The sequence below is a fragment of the Anolis carolinensis genome, chromosome 2 (assembly GCF_035594765.1).
Source record: "Anolis carolinensis isolate JA03-04 chromosome 2, rAnoCar3.1.pri, whole genome shotgun sequence".
NCBI lineage: Eukaryota > Metazoa > Chordata > Lepidosauria > Squamata > Dactyloidae > Anolis > Anolis carolinensis.
The window spans coordinates 138,905,127-138,929,530 of NC_085842.1; the positions used below are offsets into that span (position 1 = coordinate 138,905,127).

Consider the following 24,404-nt stretch of genomic DNA (forward strand, 5'->3'; position numbering starts at 1 on the left):
GAGGAGATGCAAAAAAGTCGCAATCCTCCTTGCGATGTCTGGTGGGATAGCTGATACAGCAGCAAGGCAGCAATGGTAGCAGAAGCTGTTTATCTGAAGAGCCAACAATAGGCAGGGATAAAGTCTCCAAATGATTAACTAACATGCACCACATTTCATGGACTGGGCAGGAAGAAGATGTGATATTAGACAGGAAAATTACACCTAGTAGAGGAGAGAATGAAGACTCAGTGAGTAGGAAATGAAAGGAAGTGATTTAACACAGAGATTAACTGAAAACAAAGAAGAACTAACATAAAACAGGGATGCAAATTTACAAGGGGCTTTGGTCCATGGAAAAATTATGATCTCCAATTACAGTATCCAGAGGGGAAAGAATCCTGAATTTCACTAAACAGACAGACTGTTTTTCATTTGCTTTTTTTGTTACAATAATACAATTCTGTACAGCAAACATGGACTGCTACAAAGATCAGACGCACATTACAACTTTGTTGGCTGAACTCTTTCTTCAGTGAGATGTTCCCAGTACTCTTTTTCTAAATTAGGTATATCCAAAGTCTCCCTTTTGAGAAACCCAACACAAGAAATAAGGCAATTGCAGCCCTGATAAGGTTCTCAACAGCAAATCTTCACCAGAGCTACCTGCTTTTGAAAAAGACAATGTACTTGAATTCCCAGTCTGTACCAAATCCTCAAAAGTTCTGAAGTGAGATATTCACAATAATCATACACAGAACAGAGCTCTCTGTTCTCAAAGTGGGATCATCTAATACAGGATTTTCCAAACTCTGCTCTTCCAGGCATGTTGGACTTCCGCTCCCAGAATTCTTGAACATTGGTCAAGGCAGCGAGGTTCCTGGGAGCTGAAGTCCAAAACATTGAGCTTTTGAATCAGTGATTTAATTTATGCTAAAACAGTACACTAAACCATTACCAGATCAAAAGGGCACAGTACTATTACTGCATTAACATTGTAACATAGGAAAATCACAAAATGCATTTGAACATGAGTCCATTTTGCGATTATTACACAGACAAGCTTACAGTCCATTTAACCAACACAGCACAAAACACATGCCAACCACCCTAATACAATGAAAGTATGTCAAGCTGTGTGAAAGCAGACATGAGAAAACATATTAATTATCTAATTTCAAAACAGCAGCTGACAATAATAATCCAGATGGGTAGCAGAACAGCATTAGAAGAATACAAGTACATTTATACACAAACAAAGATGGGCAGTTGAAAGAACGACCAACCATTCCTTCACTTACCTTCTTGGCTTTTGGGTAGACCCTCTGCCACTCCCCCTAGCTGTAGTCTTGGATCTGGTGGCAGGTGCTGGTTGGTTGGGAAATGCTCTGCATTTTCAATTTGCCTGGCAGGTGGTACTGGGGCCTCTGATGATTTTGTTACCTGGATTTCCACACGTTTGGTGGCAACATCAGGCATAGGTGGACTAGTGGCTTCAACTCTACGCTGTGTTGGCTCTGGGATCTTTGTGGGAACCTCCATTCTGCGGAGAGCTTGGTCCTGAGGCTTGCCTATACTGATCTCAGTCCTTCTGGGAGCGGTCTCTGGAGGCTTGTGCCCCAAGACATCTGCCCTCTTCATGCCAAATCTTGCGGCTCCTGCTGTGGAATTCTCCACTTGCTTAGATGAGATGTCAATGGAGATCTCTGTTCTTCTGGACACTGTTTCAGGATGTTTTGGCCCAGAGATATCAACTCTTTTCAGAGAGGACATGGGAGATCTTTGTGCAGAAGGATCCACATGTCTGGAAGGACTGGCACTAAGATCTTGGAATTTCTGTGTGGAGCTGGATACTGTAGATCGAACAAGAGTATTGGGTGTCCGTCTTTGAGGAGTGGAAGAATTTGGTGGCTGATCTACCTCTTCAACCTCAAAAGATCTTTTCAGAGCTGAAAGATATAAACATAACCATGTTTTTTAAAATGTCATCAAGTGTATGATGCTAACAGTCTTTAGAGCAAGGATCCTCAAACTTTTTAAATGCAGGACCAGTTCACAGTCCCTCAGACTCCTGGGGTGCCACACTATAGTTTGAAAAAAAGCATGAACAACTTCCTATGCACACTGCACATATCTTATTTGTTGTGCAAAACCACAAAAGAACAATACAATATTTAAAACGAAGAACAATTTTAACCAACATAAACTTACAGGATTTCAATGGGGAATGTGGGCCTGCTTTTGGCTGATGAGATAGTCAAGTTAATCAGGACTGTTGTTGTTGTGTGCCTTCAATGTGTTTCAAACTTAGGACAGCCCCAAGTCTAACGTTTAGAGCAGTGGCTGAGTAAATTACCTTGGAAGGCCACAATGGACCCCCCCCCCCGAGCCTTAATTTGGGGGCTCCTGCTTTAGAAATACAAGCAACTTCAGCTTCTCAACCTTATGAATTATTTAGCAAAGTCACATTCTACTGAATGATGTCTCTAATCCCCAAAATCATGCTCTTCATGTGGACATGTCTTGGAGCTCATCCCTATTGCACTGTGTTTTGGGGGAATTAGCGATGGAGCTTAAACATCTCACCAAAGGTTTCCAAAGATAGTGAGAAAAGCCTCTGATTATTCGGTGATGAACTCTCACCATATTCATAAACGAGGAAATGTTTGGTCTGCAATGGAATATTTTGTTGGATCCCTTCTGACACAAGGGTCTTTATTAATTATACTTAATTTAGTTGTATGTGTGTGAAATTTACTTTTTCTATTACTTCAATTAATATAAATTCCTGAGAATCGAACAACAGTGACCAGGTTTGTTTGCAAGACTATACATTGTTGAATTGATGTGCCACTGGAAGCCAAAATTAAAACCCCTTCTTTGTTATTGGTCTCAAAAGTATGCCTTGTTTTGAACATGCCTAGTCCTTAAACCTGGAACCAGAACAGTGGCGTGTTTCTGCAAATATCTTCTTGAAGAAGATGATGATAAAAAGGATAGGAGAAGAAAAAACCACACAAAGTGTGGTTTGTTCTATGACCTACAGGATGATTATAGTCTAAGGCAAAGCTTCTTAAACTGTGGGTGTGACCCCTTAACTGAATGTTGGGGTTTAACTAAAAGGATGAAGGGTCAAGTACAGGTAAACCCAGGGAAGGATGGACGGAGGCAGGCAACCAGGCAGGTTTTTTTTTTTTTTTTCGTGTCAGGAGCAACTTGAGTTGCTTCTGGAGTGAGAGAATTGGCCGTCTGCAAGGACGTTGCCCAGGGGACGCCCGGATGTTTTTTGATGTTTTTTTACCATCCTTGTGGGAGGCTTCTCTCATGTCCCCGCATGGAGCTGGAGCTGATAGAGGGAGCTCATCCACACTCTCCCCAGGTGGGATTCGAACCTGGCAGCTTTCAGGTCAGCAACCCAACCTTCAAGTCACTTAGTCCACTACGCCATCTGGGGGCTCAACCAGGCAGGTAACACCATTGCTAGTTAAATGGATTAATGACTAAGTATATGATCAAGATAAAGAAAGATGCTGAGTCCTCTTGATCAATGGCCTGAAAATCACAAATCTTAACCAGACAGGATGCCCATCATTGCAAACTCCTCATTTGAGCAAAATATAACATGGAGCCCTTGATGATGCAGTGGGTTAAACCACTAAGCTGCTGAACTTGCTGATTGAAAGGTTTGTGGTTTCAATCTGAGGAGCGGGGTGAGCTTCTGCCAACCTAGCAGTTCGAAAACATGCAAATGTGAGTAGATCAATAGGTACTGCTCCAACAGGAAAGTAACGGCACGCCATGCAGTCATGCTGGCCACATGACCTTGGAGGTGTCTACATACAATGCTAACTCTTCGGCTTAGAAATTGAGATGAGTATCACTCCTCAGAGTCAGACATGAATAGACTTAATGTCAGAGGAAAACCTTTACCTTTACTATACATTGGATCACAGTATCTGTGTGAGTCCCTCTGAAGATGTGAAAAAACATGCATGCTCAAGTCCCTTAAAAATAGCATAGGGCAGCAGCTGATGCTGAAGCAAGCCCATCCCACTGGAAGCACTACATTTTTCAGACTACCCAGAGGCAGGAGAACATGAAAATGGGAATATGCCTCCTCTGCTGCCCTATGACATTTTAATAGTTTACTATATAAGCCTCACCTTGCATTCCCAATCTTACCGGGCTTATACAGTAAGCCCCTATTAGAAATTGTATAGGGCAACAGGAACAGTGATGGCAAGCCCTGCCAGCTGCCCTATTCATCTTTGCAAAGGAAGCCTGCCATTCTGAAGACAGAAACAGACAACACTGAGGATTCAAATGTACAACAGTAAATTGAATCTGTGGGTTGTGAGCACATAGATATGATGAGCTTGGTATGGTACGGTAACCACAGTACATTTAAGAAAATGATTACACTACACATATGCACACAGACACATGCGCATGCACACATAAAGCACATCTTGAAGCAAAGGGATATTTTTCCATAAGGTAAGTAGAAATCTTAGCAGCAAAAAGCAGAAAATAAACAAAATATGGGGCAGAATAGCACTACCATTGATTTTTGTTTTCCATAGTATTTTATATTTCACAAACACCTGAAAGTCACTATCATAAGGAGGAGACGCTAGTACACTAGCAGAGTATATAGGATAACATCTACCTTAGCAAGGCAGTTGCTGTGGCATTTCAGTGGTTTGTTCTTGATAGGAGTATTGGTGCAGCACGCACTGAAGCCTGGAAACATCCCAGTGTGTTTGCTGAATTATACTTAACCTTCCTGGTTTGTGCATTACCACCAATTAAGATAAATGGCTGTTTACATACTGCATTTGCTAAGTAATGAGACACTTTATGTTTTGAAAGCGGTTAAGTGTCTGCTCAGTTAAAACTACCACTCAGAAAACATCCAATCTTTATTGCTATCAAATGAAGACAACAGCACAGTGAGTAATGAGAGATTCAAAAGCACTGAGCAATAAGCTAAAAGGAGCCCCAGAGAATTTCAACAAACGAGGTAATGAGGCAATAGTATTCTGCATTCTTCTAAACTAGGGATGAACAAGCCTAGCCTTGGGAAGTTTGCAAATCAATCTCAATTATTTCTGTAAAATGTTTGAAGGGGAACTTAGAAAGCCCACGCAGATGTGATTTGTAGTGGAGTGAGGTGAAGGTCTAAGAGACAATATGGCTGGATGCTGTAAGCTGCTTCCAAAAGAAGGGGGCCAGAAAGAGGTGGGGACCTTAAAATAGGAAGGGGAAGAAATTGAAAGAAAATGCAGTAGGGATGGAGGGGGGGGGGCTGTACAGCTGTGACAGGTAAGTAAGAACCATATGGTGTTAGATGGAGTAAGCTTGAACTTGATGGGAGAAGAGTCCTTGGGCCAGGGAGCTAGCAGAGTACATGAGCGGAAGAGGTGGTGAAAGAGAGGAATATAAATCTCTAAAACTGATTGCAAATGGTCTAGAAAGTCTTTTGGCTGCCGTTCCCTGTGTAGTTTTGGGGGATGTTATGGCAAGAGCCTTTCATTCCCATCAATATGTCTGGTTCCCAAATACACTGTTTAACCTTTACTCAATCTGGAATATTCCCAAAAAGTGTGCATGGCCCAGAGCTTGGAACTGATTACCTTTTCATCCTAGCAGGCTCCCTTCCCCAAAAGTAAAGATATAATTACATGGTGTTATTATTACAACTTAATGAGGAATTATTTTAATATTTTTGCAGTATGACTTAACTTTTGCAGTTATGAGGATGTGGCTTCACAAGGGTTGAAGAGTTGCCTCATTCTGTATCCTTTGCTCCGTTGTGATTGTTGAAGAAGGACCATGGTGAGTGGGGATTTTAAAGTAGAGGCAGTTCTCAAGTTACAAACATCCGACTTACATGCAACTTAAGAACAGGGATGAGACAACAGAAAGTGAGAGAAATCTACCCCTCGGAAAGGAAAATCACCCCTGAAAGAGTTATCATGGGGATAAGGTGTCTCCACTAAAGCTTTATCACCAATCCTTGTTTCTACAACAAGCAATGATTTTCAACATCCAATCACAGGGACAGAAAGTGAAGTGAAACCTTCTGAATAGGGACACAGACATCAAAACAAAGACCAAAAGAGTATTAACCCTTTCCTATGTTATACAAAGCTTGTGTGTGTGGCTGGAATTACACTTTAAAAATACATGTGTTCTGACTTACAAACAAATTCAGCTTAAGACAGTACAATTGTTATGACCACTAGCTGTGTTTGATGGGACTTGGAGCTGAGAGAGTGTGACATACCCAGTGAGCTTCCCAGGCTGAATACAAAATTGAAACCTAGTCATAACCCAGTGCTCAAAACCACACCATGCTGGCTCTTGGCATTAGCGTAGTAACTGATTACTTTCAAAATAACTTCCCAGGCTCTGGTACTGATGCCATTCAAAATTGCAAGTGTTTGAATGTGTGTGTGACAGAGAGAGAAATAGAGAGATGTGATTGTGCGCACTGACATCTGGGCCTTAGACATGGATGAGCTGTATAATTTCAGGAAGGAATAGGTATGGAGTTCTCACATCCTCCTACCCACCAAGCCATTTCTTCCACGCTTCACAGATAATAATTTAGGATGGGCAATTTCCTTCTGGTCCCTCTCCTTTAGGTTTCTGCTGCCTTTCTTCATAGTATCCTGCAACATATTCCTGCACCATTTGGTTTGCAGTCAGCATTTTAGCTAGACTTTTCAAAAACCATAGACCCACAGAGAACAATTCCCACAGAGCTGGATTTACTTCACCCTATGTTCACCTTTAGGTCAATCAAATCTATACCTTGCCGAGCAACGGAAAATGCCAATTGGTTAGGGATAAAGTACAGGTCTTCCTTTGACACAGAGTAAGTCTATGGACTAAATAATACCAGAACAGCCATTCTGAGAGAGATTTTGTCTCACCCCTCTCATGTTTCAGAAGGTCAAAATATTTTATCCTCCCAGGATGGAAGAAGAAGACTCAGAAATGGGATGTGTGTGGATGAAAATACTTTGGACCCCCCCCCCCCCCACACACACACACACACACAAAATTGAAGGAAGCAAAGATTATCCTGACTTCAGGGCTGCCCGCCTCAACCCCTTCACCAAACCTTCCCTTCCTCCAATTTCCTGTTGCATTGCTAAACTAAGGCTTGCTTTTTCTTCTCTTTTCCTCGCTTAGCCCTCCATCCTTTCAGGTAATAGAAGTTCAGGAGGAGGAGGAAAAACTTTCAGGAAGTATCGCATGAGGAGGAGGGAGCCTTTAAAAACAGCCTCTCCTGGGCTAATAAAAAGGAAAATAAACAAAGCGGGTGCTCCAAAGAGCTTTGCCTCCTGACCTCCCCACAGGATGCTGGGGCCCTGGAATCTGAAACAAAGCAAGCCCAAATACTGGGCCATCCTTCATCTCCAGCCAGGACTCTGTTTTGCCCTGTTGCAGAAGCCTCCCAAAGTTGTGTGGTTTGTTCTCAGACCCACAGACACTGAAGTCGTAATCTTCCAGGCTTGCTTTTAAAATTGAGGCATGATCGACTGGCAGATGTCCAAGTTTTTCAAAAGTTTTATAGCAGTTGCCTGAAAAGAGGGGGGAGGCAGATCTGATCAGAAGAATGATCCCAGAGAGTAGACAGGGCTGTGTCTCTTTGTATAATCACAGAAAGGTATAAATGAGTCCTGTAGCACCTCTGAGACTAATGGAAAAAAGGAAATTCCTAGTTTTTGTGAAGTTCATTTCACTGCATCTTCTGTAGTACACTGTAGTCCATTGGAAGCTTATGCCAGAAATGTCTTTTTCTCAGTTATTCTAAATGATATTTCAGGGTTGTTGTTGTTTTTTTTTTTAAAAAAAATACACTTTTACCAAGGCTATAGAATTGCTATTGTAGTTTTATCCTTCTATGCGAGTTTGCATCACCATGGATGGGTCAAGTACTGATACCACAGTAAACCCAGACACTTTGATGAACCCCTTTCCATATAACCATATGAGTGGTCATGACTAGAATGAATAAATCAGAGCAGAGGGAATCTGCTCAAGACCACATCAGGATGAGAACCAACCTGTTATATGTGTGTCCTCAATACTGACCCAAGTGATGTGGCAGCTAGAAAAGGCCAACAGGATTTGGGCCTGCATCAATAGGAGTATAGTGTCTGAATCCAGGGAAGTCATGCTCCCCCTCTATTCTGCCTTGGTCAGACCTCACCTGGAATACTGCGTCCAATTCTGGGCACCACAGTTGAAGGGAGATGTTGGCAAGCTAGAATGTGTCCAGAGGAGGGTGGCTAAAATGATCAAGGGTCTGGAGAACAAGCCCTATGAGGAGCAGCTTAAAGATCTGGGCCTGCAGAAGAGAAGGCTGAGAGGAGATATGATAGCCATGTATAAATATGTGAGGGGAAGTCATGTGGAGGAGGAAGCAAGCTTGTTTTCTGCTGCCATGGAGACTAGGACATGGAGCAATGGCTTCAAACTACAGGAAAGAAGATTCCACCTGAACATTAGGAATAACTTCCTCACAGTGAGAGCTGTTTAGCAGTGGCAATCTCTGTCTTGGAGTGTGGTGGAGGCTCCTTCTTTGAAGGCTTTTAAACAGAGACTGGATGGTCATCTGTTGGGTTTGCTTTGAATGCAATTTTCCTGCTTCTTGGCAGGGGGTTGGACTGGATGGCCCACAAGGTATCTCCCAAATATATGATGCTATGATTCTACTGTACATATAAAAAATGATTCTTTTTTGAGCCCAGAGAAATTGCCTTTTAGTAAGCAGATTTATTGCTTTCACACATCAACACTAACTGACCACTGTAAACATCTGAAAGAGTGGCATCCATCTTACTGGGAACAGCTCCACCCCAAAGGCACAAACACGTGAAACATAGTTAGGCCTCAGGTTCCTGTCCAGAGCAGTGGGCAGCTGGCTCCCCTCGTTAGCTCTGATTACTTCCATTACTGCCAATGGATGGGCATTACAGATTCGCCCATACAGTTGGCACTCCAAAAGCCACTGATTATCTTTCACCTGGAGCTTGTATTCATCTATCCCTCTATTATATGTGTGTATTTATAACAGAATCAAAATAGAATTGCTTCCCTACAATTGAGAGCTTAATTTGGTCACCCATGTCAACTAATGGCATCTGCAAGCTTGGTATGCAGAAGAATAGGAATGAACTGAAGAGACTTGGCTTCATTCGTCCCCTTCAGAACAACCATTAGAAATGTCATACCCCTTCAAAAATCTATACTTGCTTCTGCCACCTCAGAATTAGATTCTGTCCTCTTTCCCCCACTTCAAACTGCACCCAAATCTAATTCAGATCAAGTTTTGTTTGGAACCAGCAACCCTCTGGATATTGTTAAATTGCATGGAGAAATGGAACTCCAGATAGGGCAATTGATCATGAGGTCAAGGATATTGAGCTATATTAGATGACCAATTTTGATGAGGCAATTTTAAAGCAATACGGATTTTTTTTAATGAACCCATTCTAAAATGAAATTTCAATTCAATTCTTTATTGTATCTGAACATGAGGATTTCTATCCATGAAAACATATGCTGACATAAATAATCTTGAAAGGTGTTATTAGATGCCATCTTCCCTCACTTCATTCTCCTTTTATGCTGTTAAAAACAATAAAGTTGCAATTCATACTTTTTTGTACATAACTAATCAAACACAAGTTGTTGTTATTGTTGGTTTACATGTCATTTCCAGCTTGTGGTGCCTCTAAATGAACCAGTAGCATTGCTAGGATTGGTGTCACCCAGTGCAGTAACTCATGGTATCACTCATGAACCTCTTGCCACTTCAGACCATACAATAGTATTACAACTAAAATACCAGGTCATTTGACGAAACTGTTTGCTATTTTAAAAAATCAGTAGCAACTAAAAACAACATGGAGATGAAACCATGTGATTTGGAACATCATTGGACTTAGTAACAATAGCTCTGACCACAGGGAAAGTATAGTAGAAGGTTCAGAAGTGAATTAGCACAGAGGTTTAGACACCAAAATATAAATTAGCATAGAGTTTTAGCTGCAGCACATATAAGATGGGATTCTGGAAATGTTTTGGTGGTTATATATAACTACAGGAATTGAAATAAATAAATTTCTGCTGAAACATGCACAAAAGTTTATAGGCAGTCATTTTGGTGTCACCTCCACTGATGGTACCATGCACTGCAGTTCATACCTCACTAGTGGCACAAATTATGTGATGTGCCACAGGGTTTCTTGGCAAAATTTGTCCAAAGAGGGTTAGCCACTGCTTCCTCTGAGGCTGAAAGAGTATAACTGTCACACACCAGAGGCAGCGGAGCACCAAGAACCAAACACGGAGGCCAATAAAACTATCTAATATCTTTATTAAGGAAATATATAAGAAGGATAAAAGCAAGTAGAGAATATAGTCCAGAAACAGACCTTTCAAATGAGGCCTAAAATAGTCCAGGAATAGTTTGTCCAATAAATGATATTAGAGTTCAAAGGTAAAATCCAATAACCAAAACACACACTATTGCCAGGCAATAGTGTGGGGAATTGTCCAAAGTCTTTCAAGGCACAAGGTAAATCCACAAGAAGGCTGGGAATAAGGCTTGGATCTAGGAAACAAGGTCCGTGGTTCAAAACAAGGCAAGGTAGTCCAAAAACATGATTGTAAGAACAAAATCTGTGGCTGAGAGCAAAGCAAGGCAATTCTTGGATACTTGAACAGGCGAGGCAAGGAAACTGGATTGCGGACTTAGCAAAGTCCACACTAGGCTGGAAACATGGAATTCACTCCCGAAGCTGAGCTGTTGTCTCCGCAAAGAATCAACAGAGCCCGATACTTTTATCTGGGTCTCGTTTCCCGCCAAACGGGGGTCCAGCGTCCTCTTTCCCTAGAGAACAGGGAACGAAACCCAACTTGCAGGTGTGAGACTCTCTGGATTTTCCCAGGGGAAACATGGCTAATCAGTGTCTTGCTTGGCAGCAATTCGGGCACTCCTGCGAATTCTCTCTTTCACTCCCCTATCTGCCGAGAAGGATTGCTTTCTAGCGAAGGGAGGTGAGCGTTGGTCAAGGTCAGTTTTAATTGGTTCTTGGACAAGAACATCAGGCATCTGGAAAGACTCTGGCTGTTGATCCGGAGAAAACCCCATGTTTTCATCCTCATCTACCACAGTGACACTAGGCACAGGACTACAAGGCCCATGAGGCATCACAATAACTTATCCAAGTTCACCCAGTGATTTTCCATGAGAAAGAATCTGAACTCTAGTTCCTAAAATCACACAAGATAGTCAAATGAATTATATATCACTTGCATCAGGGAAATGTGCTTTACCAAATGGAATAGGTCTTATAAACGCTTGTAGTTTTCCATAAAGGACTCATGGTGGGATAAAGAGGCTTCATAATGTGAGAGCATTTAACCTGAACTGTTTGCAGAGTAACTGTTGTTGACATTAATGACTGCAGTTTCATCAGCTAAACATGTCTTTCCTTCCTGTTTTGGTGAGCTTTGAAAACTTGGTTTTCCTGTGTAGATTACTAACAGTTTGTTGTTGAATGCCTTGAATCCCCAGGAGGATCTTTCTTCAGTTGTAAGCTCCGTTAAATAAGAATTGATATGAAGCACACCCTTTATTAGCACAATTGCAATTCTCAGTATGATCCACGTGGAACAAGGGAAGCTGAGCCAGTCACATCTGTTGATGTTTTGTAACTTTTTAAAAAAAAAACAACTTCACATCACAGCCAAATGGGTGTCATCCACATGAAAGCTTCAATTCAGTCAATGCTACAGAAAAATGAAATTAACAAACAACGGAAGAGGAAGCTACTTCCTGCAAGACTTGCACCAAACTCAATCCAGACTTCTGCAGAGTTCAAAAGAAAATACGACCATACTTTCCCATCAGCCATTTCCCACTCCATCAGTACACCTCCCTCCATCCTGGACACTTCTGATTGTTTCGTATTTATGAGATAATGTTCCCAAGGATAATGTGTAGTAAATTAAAATGCCGGGCTTGAAATTAGGACTGGGCAACAAGCAGCTGTCTGAAATGATCAGCAGTCGATAAGGAGGAGCCAGGAAGCAAAGCCAGGAAACAAGGGTAAGTCAGAACCAAGAAGAAGGTCAGTGGTTGGAGCTGTGAAAACAAAAATGAGTCAGAATTCAAGCACAGGTCAGAGAAAGATCAGTGCCTTGGGAGCAAGGAAGAAGCAGAATGACCATTGGACAAGCTAGCTAGGGATTTTGGGGTTGGAGGCCCAGATACCAGGAGGGCCACAGATTATGCACACCTGATATAGCACTATAATTCTCCTTTATTTGTCATGGCTGCATCCTATGCAATCTTAGAATCTGTAGGTTATTTTTTGGAAGCATCACAAGAGTGGCTCTGGCCGAGTATCCTAAGTCTACATCAACAAACTATAAATCCCAGAATTCCACAGAATGCAGCCATGACGGTTGAAGTGAAATTATAGTACTACCGTTCTGTAGTGTAAAGGGGCCCCTAATCTCTTGCTATCTGCTGCCTTCTGCCATACCCAAGCCCAACGACAAGGGAATCAAACACATTTACCAACCACAACATCTTATAGCATGTGCAAAGCAGAAAGATATTCAACAACAGCTCATTAAGTCTTATACATGCCTTATCAGGACCCCGCCTCTTCCTAGGAATTTACTGTGAGACCATGCACACTTAATGCAGCTTGTTCAGAGCAGCATTTAAGCATAAACATGTCCCACTGAGCCTAACAGCTTATTAAATGCTCTATCAAACCACTCTCCCTCAAAAACAATGACCCGAGAAACCAGATGGATTTCTCTTTGCCCCAGAAAAAAAGAGAGGGAAAGAGGAAAGTAAGAGCAACCAACTGACATTCATAACCAGGCCATTCCCCAGCTAGCACTGTGGCCTCCAGAAAGGCTAAAGATCAGTGTGACAAAGGAGAACCTCAGCAAGCAAGCTAAATTGGTGCAAACGGGAGCTGACTAATGGGCAGAACCTCCTGTCAGGAAGTTTCCCGGGGAAAGATCAATCCCGCCTTCTATCCCCAGCTGCCAAATGTACTTTTTTTTCCTTCCTTTGTGAACAAAAGAGCAGTTCTGACAAGGAAATCCATTCAATATTTTTTAAAAAACTAATCTTCCCCTTGACTACCTTTATAGCACTCTCTTCTTCCACAGAAACCTCTAGGAATGTCCAAACACTAGGATGAGGGAATGAGAGGGATGTATGTGTGAGCAACTAATGGAAGAAAAACTTATATTGAAATGACATCTCACAGAAGGCTCAAGGTTATGACACAAAGTTTGGATCCATCTTCTACCATTTCTGCTCTACATTACAAATCCAGACCCTGTGAAAGTGACTGGAAAATTATTCTTACTGTGCCCAATGAGTGGAGTGATACACTAAAAGAACCTGAGAGTTGGAAAAACTATGAAGGCCACCCAGTCCAATCCCCTCCCATGCAGGAGTCCAACGCATGAAGCATTGAAGTGGTCGGTACAGGGGAAGTACAGAGAATGAGAAGAAACAAGCAAACACTGTTCACATTTTTCCTTTTCTTTGAAAGTATTCCTATTTCATGCCACTCACTTAGAAAGTAGCATTTCTTTCTCAGTTTGTTCACATTTTGGGGGGAAAGCTAAAGGTGGCATTTCAACTGGACAGAGATCTTTTGCTAAAACTAAGTTGTTTATAAATGTTGAACCTTTGCAGTAAAAAATGTACCAATGACATTTACTCCTGGAAAACCATTTTTGAGGCTACAGTCATGCCCATTAATTTCATAGAATCATAGAATCGTAGAGTTGGAAGAGACCTCGTGGGCCATCCTGTCCAACTTCCTGCAAGAAGCAGGATAATTGCATTCAAAGCACCCCCGACAGGTGGCCATCCAGCCTCTGCTTAAAAGCTTCCAAAGAAGGAGCCTCCACCACAGACCAGGGCAGAGTGTTCCACTGCCGAACAGCCCTCACAGTGAGGAAGTTCTTCCTGAAGTTCAGGTGGAATCTACTTTCCTGTAGTTTGAAGCCATTGTTCCACGTCCTAGTCTTCAGGGCAGCAGAAAACAAGCTTACTCCCTCCTCCCTATGACTTCCCTTCACGTATTTGTACATGGCTATCATGTCTCTTCTCAGCCTTCTCTTCTGCAGGCTAAATATGCCCAGTTCTTTAAGCCACTCCTCATAGGGCTTGTTCTCCAGACCCTTGATCATTTTAGTCACCCTCCTCTGGATGCTTTCCAGCTTGCCAACATCTCACTTAAACTAATGGTGCCCAGAATTGGACACAGTATTCCAGGTGTGGTCTGACCAAGGCAGAATAGAGGGGTAGCATGACTTCCCTGGATCTAGATGCTATACTCCTATTGATGCAGGCCAAAATCCCATTGGCCTTTTTCGCCGCCGCATCACATTGTACATGAGGACTCCAAGATCTTTTTCACATGTGCTGCTGTTGAGCTAGGCATCCCCCATTTTGTGTCTTTGCATTTCATTTTTTCTGCTGAAGTGAAGTATCTTGCATTTGTCCCTGTTGAATTTCATTTTGTTAGGTTCGGCCCATCTCTCTAATCTGTCAAGATCATTTTGAATTCTGCTCCTGTCTTCTGGAGTGTTAGCGGAGTGTTAGCTTTACCTCCAAGTTTGGTGTCATCTGCAAACTTGATGATTGTGCCTTCTAACCCTTCGTCTAAGTCATTAATAAAGATGTTGAACAGAACCGGGCCCAGGACGGAGCCCTGCGGCACTCCACTTGTCACTTCTTTCCATGATGAAGACGATGCATTGGTGAGCACCCTTTGGGTTCATTCGCTTAGCCAATTACAGATCCACCTAACTGTAGTATTGCCTAGCCCACATTTGAATAGTTTGTTTGCCAGAAGGTCATGGAGGACCTTGTCAAAGGCCTTACTGAAATCCAGATAGGCTACATCCACGGCATTCCCCACATCTACCCAGCTTGTATCTCTATCGAAAAAAGAGATCAGATTAGTCTGGCATGGTTTGTTTTTGGTAAATCCGTGTTGACTATTAGCAATGACTGCATTTGTTTCTAAGTGTTTGCAGACCACTTCCTTAACAATCTTTTCCAGAGTCTTGCCTGGTATCGACGTGAGGCTAACCAGACAGTAATTGTTTGAGTCGTCCTTTTTTCCCTTCTTGAAGATAGGGACCACATTCGCCCTCCTCCAATCTGCTGGGAGTTCTCCTGTTCTCCAAGAACTCTCAAAAATGATTGCCAGTGGTTCTAAAATAACTTCAGCTCGTTCCTTCAATGCTCTTCGGTATAGTTGATCCGGCCCTGGGGACTTGAATTTGTTTAGAGCAGTTAGATATTCCTGGATGACTTTGTTTCCCTATTTGGGGTTGGATTTCCCCCAATCCTTCATCCACTCCATGTTGTTGAGGCTAAGGCTGGCTTTCTTTTTGTGAGAAGACTGAGGCAAAGAAGGTATTAAATAGTTCTGCCTTTTCCCTATCCCCTGTCAGAATTTCCCCATCTTCTCCTCGCAGAGGCCCTATCGCCTCCTTGTTCTTCCTTTTCCTACCGATGTAAGCAAATAAACCCTTTTTATTGTTTTTAATGTTTCTGGCAAGCCTGAGCTCATTCTGCGCTTTAGCCGTGCGAACCTTTTCCCTACAGTAGTTGGCTATTCATTTGAATTCTTCTTTGGTGATTTCTCCCTTTTTCCACTTCTTGTGCATGTCTTTTTTGAGTCTTAGACCAGTTAGAAGGTCTTTGGACATCCATTCTGGCTTCTTTACACTTGTCTTATTCTTCATTCTTTGTTGGCACTGTTTGCATTTCCGTCTTGAGTATTTCACTTTTGAAAAATGCCCATCCATCCTTAACTCCCTTGTCTTTTAGTACTGGTGTCCATGGAATGCCGCTCAGTATTTCCTTCATTTTTTTGGAAGTCAGCTCTCCTAAAATCCAGAATGCGAGTTTGACTTGTCTTCGTTTCAGCCTTCCTTTGCATCACAAACTGCAGGAGCACATGGTCGCTTGCCCCGAAGGATCCAACCACTTCAACTGCATTGATCTGGTCCTCTGTGTTTCTTAGGATGAGATCAAGAGTAGCCGATCCCCTTGTTGCCTTTTCTACATCCTGGACCATAAAATTGTCTGCAAGTCAAGAAAGGAATTTGTTGGACTTTGTACTCTTGGCCGAGTTTGTTTTCCAGCAGATATCAGGATAGTTGAAATCGCCCATGACTACTATATCTCTTCTTTGTGCCTGTTTGGTCAGCTGCTGATAGAAGGCTTCATCAAGTTCTTCATCCTGACTCGGAGGTCTATAGTAGACACCCACGACAAGATCTTTTTGAGTCCCGTTTCCCTTTATTCTTATCCAGATGCTTTCAAGGTGGTTTCCCAGATTGCCGTCTTGCATCTCTTCTGCAACTTAAATGTTTTTGACATATAGGGTTACTCCCCTCCTCTCCCCTTTGTTCTGTTTCTGTGAAAGAGGTTATGGCCTTCAATGGCTATAGTCCAGTGATGGGAGTCATCCCACCACGTTTCAGTGATGCCTATGACATCGTAAGTGTGGTGTTGTGCTAAAAGTTGGAGTTTGTGTGCCAAAAGTTGGAGTTCGAGTTTCACTAGTGGTTTAAGATGTCCATGGTTTTCATTAGACCTTTTAGATAAAGTATGAAATCCTTTGAGGAAATAATAGAGAAACAGTAAAGCAATAAATGATGATGAATTCTCTCATCCCTGAGGGCCCGTCCACACAGCCATATAACCCAGAATATCAAGGCAGAAAATCCCACAATATCTGCTTTGAACTGGGTTATCTGAGTCCACACTGCCATATAATCCAGTTCAAAGCAGATAATGTGGGATTTTAATCAGTTGTGTGGAAGGGGCCAGAGTTCCTAGTATATGTTCAAGTTGACAGTAAACGTATGACAACCCCGTGAATTTTACAGCATTTTATTAGGCAAGGAGTACTCAGAGGTGATTTGCCAGTGCCATCCTCTGGATTTACCTTACAGCACTGGTGTTCCTTGGTGGTTTCTCATTGATTAGCTTCAGTGGTGGCAGTTTTAAACAATAACAAGTCTGATGAAGAAATTAGCAGAGCTTATAAATTATATATTTACATTGTATATATTGTGAGCATTTTGGTAGACCACTCTTTGTGTATTTTGTATTTTCATCTCTAACCCTAGTGGGAAACAAGGCAAAGTATGACCCCACATCTGTAAAAAATACTTTCCGAGGACCCATATCTGAAATAATGGATAATACTAAATCCAATATTTTTACAGAAGCACAGCATCAATTTATGATGGATTTACAACGGCTCGGGGGGGGGGGGGGTGTTATTTAGAACACGAGGAAGTGAAACTGTGGAAATTTAATCAATGCATCTTTCACCTCCCCGTTCTTTCTTCAAAACAAATCTGTTCTTAAAGACAGACATCTCATATTGTGGTAACTGCAGTTTTCGGGCGCAGCCAGCAAAGGTCTTTCGCAAGATCTCTCTTTGCATGCTGACTAAGCTATAGTTCCCAGGAATTTTTTCATAACTTTTTTTTAGAAAAGTCATGTCAGTTAAATTATTATAGCACTAGTTTCAATGTATATGATGTAAGCATATTTCCAGTTTCTCCTTCCCACTTCTTCCCTTCGCAGTCTTTCTACTTATGAGGGAGGTTGCGGCACTATTTGTGGGATTCACTTTAAATCAGGCCACAACCCAACAGTGAATTCTGACTTACTAGTTGAAAACCATTGATGGAAAAGGATTTGGCTACTGGTCCCCACAAAAGCAAAGAATGACATAGGTTCTGTTTCAACAAATGGAGACATTACTAGGAACTCAAAGTGGCATCTACATGAACTGCAGCTGTAGTAAAAGTGTCATTCTTTAACAGGACAATACCGTGTTTCCCCTAAAATAAGACCTCCCCAAAGAATAAGACCTAGTAAGGGTTTGGGGGGATTGCCAAATATAAGGCCTCCCCTGAAAGTAAGACCTAGCAACTAAGAATGGGACCTTCCAGGCTGCAGGAGAGTTCCATTCGGAAGCATGGCTGCAGGGCAGAAGCAGCACTCATACGCACTGGAGGGAGGGAGAGAAAGTGCTTGCTTTCTGCGCCTCCCTGGCTGGCCTTGCCTTGCCTCCCGCCTATCCCCCAGTCGTGGCTTGAAGAACCTTCCATCATTGCCGTTTCTTCCCTCCGAGACAAGGCTCCGTCCTGGCCATGCTCCCTTCGCTCCCAAGGCTTCTGATTGGCTCCTGGTGCCAGGACAAGGGAGGGTGGGAGGGAAGGAAGAGGGCTTGAACACCCTTTCCACTCGTCCTGCTCCTTCTGCTTCTTAAAGGCACAGGACGCATTGGGATTCTCCTCCAATTCTTATTCCTATGCCATGAAACTTATTATTTTATACTATTGTTATTACCATATTATTATTATCATATTCTGTTATTATTGTTATATCCCATTATTATATTATCCTCTTAATATATTTTATATCATTATATTATATTTTTCTATTATTATATCATTATATTATTATTCTATTATATTTTCATATTATTATTATTATTCTGTTATTATTATATTCCATTTTATATTATCCTATTAATATATTTTATATTATTATATTCTATTCTATTATTCTATTATTATCCTATTATTATTGTATTATTATGCTATTCTGTTATTATTATATCCTATTATTATATTATCCCATTATTATATTGTATATCATTATATTATTATTCTATTCTATTCTATTATTATTATTATTATTATTATTATTATTATTATAGTATATTATATTATTCATCATTCATAACTGCATTGAAACTAGAATAGAGAGAAATCAGTGTGGAAACCTTGTGAAACCTAAACTGCAAGACATACCATAGATTGTTGTACATGTAAATAATGGTAGTAACAAGAAATTCTTGATAGGATTCACAATTTGTCTGGTTATGCTGGTTTGTGATGACAACTACTTTACAGTATATAATAAATGTTCATTTTGTTGTTCAACAATAAATGTGAGCACTTCTTCATGGAAAAATAAGACATCCCCTGAAAATAAGACCTAGTGCATCTTTGGGAGCAAAAATTAATATAAGACCCTGTCTTATTTTTGGGGAAACAGGGTAATACTTTTTTTTTGCGGATACAGCCAAAGCAGCAAGACCCATCCCTCTAAAAACTATACAAGTGGACCATGTTAGGAGGTCTGCTTTCTCTGCTGACTATACATGTGAGGAGAAGAAGCCCATCTGCCTTGCTTCCTTCAAGTCCAACCCATCCTTATCATTGTAATCCACGCATTCTCCAAATGGACACAGGGTGATATGTTCCCTATCGGAAATTCCTAGAGTCCATGATGCTGGGAATTCAGATTCCCAGATCAGATCAGAGAGCCTCAATGAACAAAAGGCAGCATTTTCTTTGCAATTATAGACAATGTATAGAAGCAAAGAGGAGGTGGGACTGCTGGACTCCCGCTCCTCACACATTTAGCCTACATAGTTGATGGAAAAGGACTCCATGGTATGAAGCAAATGTCAGCAATTGGGAGACTCTTTCCAACTACAAGCCCATGCCAATTACTAAAGCAGACATAACAAAAACCATGAAGGATTCTTTGCAGCACAACATGTCCTTCAAATGGCTTCTTTGGCACATGCATCCCATCTAAGTTCTAATTTTCTATTATATACAAGATGTTCTTTCGTGCATTTTGTACACATTGCTGTTAAGATTATTGCCCTATAAAAAGTTGATATTTTCTAACTATAGCAGAAAGGATTCTACTCCCTGCCCTTCTCACATGATAGAAAAGAAGATTTAACAGTTTCCATTCTCAATCAAATTAAAGAATGCACTTCTTTCAACTTGGAGAATGTGTGCTGCAGAAACAGCAAGGTTTTGGAAGTGGTGGATCATTAACCTATGACCCTTAAAAGAAACATGAGATCATCTAACCTTACCTCACTCTAAAACATAATTCTCCAGGGGTAAAATTAATATCTTGTTTTACATAAAACAGAGATGAGCCTGAGGTGTGTGCTGGGGTGTCATTTTTTGTACCTCCTCCGCTATTTTCTGGCCTTAACTAATAGGACTGAGGACACATTGAAACAACATTTGCAGCAACTGTATATCATAACCCCTCTTTTATTTTGCTATATGAAACAGGCAGTATTTATGGGTTTAACATTTGGAGTCTGTTTTGAAGGACTCCAAAGGCATTTTCCAGTTTTGTTTTGGGTTTTTTTAAAAGAGGGTTTGCAGAGACAAGGAAAAAGAGTTTCATAGCATCCCTGCTCCTGTTCCTGCTTGTTGATGGAAACCACACAATTCCTACCCAAAAGCAAAAAAGAGAAAAATGCATCTGGGGATTAGCAATATGAATGACCCCAAGCATAATAAAGGTGATGATGACAATGATGATTAATTCTTAATTTCATTTCTACCTACATTTCCCCCAAAACTGGGATTCAGGGCAGCCAGCCAATGGGAGCACATGAAAGCCTAAATCCTAGCTTTAGTCTGAACTAGGAAAGAGCCATTGAATCAGTTGGACTCGCTCACAGTTGACTCATCTCAATATTTAAGTCAATCGGTCTGTTCTAATTTGGACTAAGAAACAATATTTTAGATTCTGTCTATCAAATCTGTTTTTTAAAAAATGGTTGAATTACAAACAAATCAAATATAGCCATCCAAAATTAAAGGCAGTCTTCAAGTTACAAACATTTGACTTAAGAATGACTCATAGTTAAGAACAGGAGTGAGACAACAGGAAGTGAGAGAACTCTAGAATCATAGAATCATAGAATAGTAGAGTTGGAAGAGACCTCATGGGCCATCCAGTCCAACCCCCTGCCAAGAAGCAGGAAATCGCATTCAAAGCACCCCTGACAGATGGCCATTCAGCCTCTGCTTTAAAGCCTCCAAAGAAGGAGCCTCCACCACTGTCCGGGGGAGAGAGTTCCACTGTCGAACAGCCCTCACAGTGAGGAAAAATAACTCCTGTAAGAGTTATCATGGGGAAAAACTGTCTTCACTGAAGCGTCCTCTCATATCCTTGTTTCCACAACAAGCCAAATTTTTCAAAGTCAAACTATCACAGAGTCAGAAAGGGAGGCGAAATCTTCTGAACAGGGGCACAGACAGAAAAACAAAGACCACAGAGATATTAACTCTTCCCTATGCTATCCAAAGCTAATGTCCCTGTTCAGGGCCAGCCCTAGGTAATTTTCAAGTGTAAGCGAACAGAATTTTGGCGCCCCCCCCAACCAATAAGTGAAACATAAAAGCGTTGGATAAGCGAAATGTTGGATAATAAGGAGGGATTAAGGAAAAGCCTATTAAACATCAAATTACATTATGATTTTACAAATTAAGCACCAAAACATGTTTTACAACAAATCAACAGAAAAAGCAGTTCAATACATGGTAATGTTATATAGGAATTACTACGGTATATTTGTGAACATTGAACAGTTAACTGGGATATAGGGCAGTGTGGACTCAGATAACCCAGTTCAAAGCAGATATTATGGGTTATTTTGCTTTGATATTCTGGGTTATATGGCTGTGTGGAAGAGCCAGGAATTTCTTCATAATGTGATCCAACTCTTTGCAAAGTTTGGAAAAGGAAGGGGCGGGTTGGAAAAGACCTCGGTCTGAGGCCATTGGCGAGGGTTGGCCGGGCAGGGCTGCAGGTGAGGCAGCTCCCTACCTGGGTAGGCGGGTGGTGGGCAAAGGAGAAGGAGGGCCAGCAGTGGCACCTGCAGAAAGAGCAGCCACGAGCCCGAGCCTGGCATCTTCGGGACTCTGAGGGAAGCCTGCTTCTTGGCTCTGCACTGGAGTGGGAGAACCTCAGTGTGGTGGAGCTCCGCAAAGGGAGGAAAGAAGAGGAGAGCAGCCCGAGAAACAGCAGCAGCCCCAGCAGCATCTCTTCTCCTCTCCTCCGACCCGCAGGGGTTGATTGGCCCTCCTCGCATCGCCTGCCCACCCATTGGCCCGCCCGTTCACCTGCCTTCACGCTCCCTGGTAAATAATAGCCAGACTGTAAACTGAGCAGCCTCACACGTGGGCGGGTGGAGTTGGGGGGGGGGTAGGAAAAGCTGCCAGGGGGCACCCTGAAGGACAGCAGGAGGACAGGCACCTCACCTGGGCAGCCAGGTCAGCAGGAGGGAGAAGGGGGAGGGGAAAGGGGGAGGGCAAGGCCTTCCCAGGCCCTTTTCCTGCCTTGCGGGAGACAAGGAGGAAGGGTGGGTGGGTGTCCACGGTGCCGTCCTCCGCTCAGCCTCACAATGGCAGCAGCGCAGGCGCCACCCCCCTGACCTTTCACCCACAGGAAAGGCTTGTGCTTCCCCTCCCCAGATCCAGGCCATGCCCCGAGGCCTGCGCCTCTCCACGGCCCAGCCGGGCTTCCTGGGGAGGAAGGGGTGCCGGAGGGGGCGCAAGCAGCCATGTTGAGACTGCAGGGTGACAGCCAGAGGGAGGGAGGAAGCCAGCCAGCCTCTGACCCAACCGCCTGCTGTCTTTGCTCACAAGCTGCACACAAAGGGAATGTGAATACATTACACTGTTTTCTCCGCTCACCCTTGGATGTTTCTTCCTGTATATATCCACCTGCACTCCCTCCCCAGTTTCATATATTGTAGATTAGGCATGGGCAAACTTGAAAAAAAAAACAACAAACAAAAAAGAAGCTGCTCATTTAGGGCATCTGGATGCGCCTCAACTGCACCCCCTAGAGGATGGCGCCTTCAGCAACCGAGCAGTTTGCCTACCGGTTGAACCGCTCCTGTCCCTGTTCCAACATACCAACAAATTCAACTGAAGACCAAGCTTACAAAACCTATCTTGTTGGTAATTTGGAGATTGCCTATATATTGGAACATAGGATCACTCTAAAAACATTACATTTTGTCTCATCTGACATTAACAAAGACATCAAAATATTTTCTTAAATAGGTAAAGTCCAACAACAGTACAAGAGACTTCAAAGTGCATGAATCACATCTTTCCAAAATCTCAACTATGAACCAAGCTTGTTCCTTTGATAGCATTCTAGCTGACAGTTTCATCTCATTCCCAACTAGCCTCACAGAGTCTTCAAAGAAGGAAAGAAGAAGGAAGGAAGGAAGTAGAAAAGACCCTGCCACACAATGTTATTTACTAAATGCCAGAGTCTGACCATGCCATGCCTTCTGCACTCAAGTCATACATGAAAGTCATACATTAAAAAGGAATATTCTCCATGTTTACATCATGGAAAGGGGGGTTGGAAATATGAGAGGGGGAAGCAGTGCAGCTGGCATAGAGACTTGTGCCAAGCCAGCTGCAGGCACCCTGTCCCACTATTCAAATGTCAGGAGTCAGCAATGTAAATATTTGGAATGATTCTGAGGCCCAAAGGCTGACTGTCATTGTCTTTAAATTCACAGCATGTTCCCCATCACCACTTGACAGCTGCTGTCCAGCCTTTTGCCCAGTCCCTCTTATTTACATTTGTTTTCCCTTCCAGCACAGAAAAATGTAAATGGGCTGAATGGAGCAAATCTTCCTTTTAAAATCACGACAGTTCACATGTTTTCCAGGGCTAAAGCGGGAGGCCCATCAGGAAATTGATCAAAGGGGCTCAATTCGTTTTCAACACAGACCTGGCTTGGAGGAATTTCCTGCTCAGTGGGATACTATAAAATTTCTCAATTGCTTGGAAAATAATTTATTACATTTGATGAAGTGACTTCCCTACAAGGAATTTAAGGAGCCATACCTCATTTTTCCTCACAGTAATCCCATTAGGTGTGTTAGGCTAGGGGAGAGTGGCTATCCCACAATCACACAGGTTTTTTTGGGCGGGGGGGGGGGGTAACCCACGTGCCTCTGCCCTTAACTAAACACTCTAGCCATACTGTGAAGTAAACAATAAAATTTGAATATCTCTTATCCAGGAGTCTTCTGTATTTTGGATTTTTTCAGATATTTGAATACATTACTTGCATATACATAATGAAATATCTTGGAGATGGGACCCAAAAACAAATATAAAATTGGGTTGTTGTGCATTTTCCAAGCTGTATGGCCATGTTCCACAAGCAAACAAAATTCATTTGTGTTTGACATACATTTTATGCACATAGTCTGAAAGTAACTATATCAAAAATATTTGTAATAATTTTGTACATGAAACAAAGTTTGTTTATATTAAATTATCAGTAAGCAAACATGTCACTATCTCATCCAGACAGCCACCCTTGTGCATAATTTTGGTTCTTTGAATAAAGGATGCTCAACCTGTAGCGGCTTCTTGAAGGATCTCATTCTAGTCAATATGTGGAATTATTATTATTATTATTATTATTATTATTATTATTATT

At 42.0% G+C, this 24,404-nt stretch overlaps 1 protein-coding gene across 4 annotated transcripts in view; it reads right to left on the minus strand.

The window, feature by feature from the left end:
• Nucleotides 1–24,404, minus strand: part of septin9 (septin 9) — a 267,624-nt gene that overhangs the window by 116,460 nt on the left and 126,760 nt on the right. For all 4 annotated transcript variants that reach the window (XM_062970655.1, XM_062970657.1, XM_062970656.1 and 1 more), the window contains one exon: nt 1,281–1,928. In XM_062970655.1, coding sequence (XP_062826725.1) covers nt 1,281–1,928 — 648 coding nt within the window. The remainder of the gene's footprint in view (nt 1–1,280; nt 1,929–24,404) is intronic.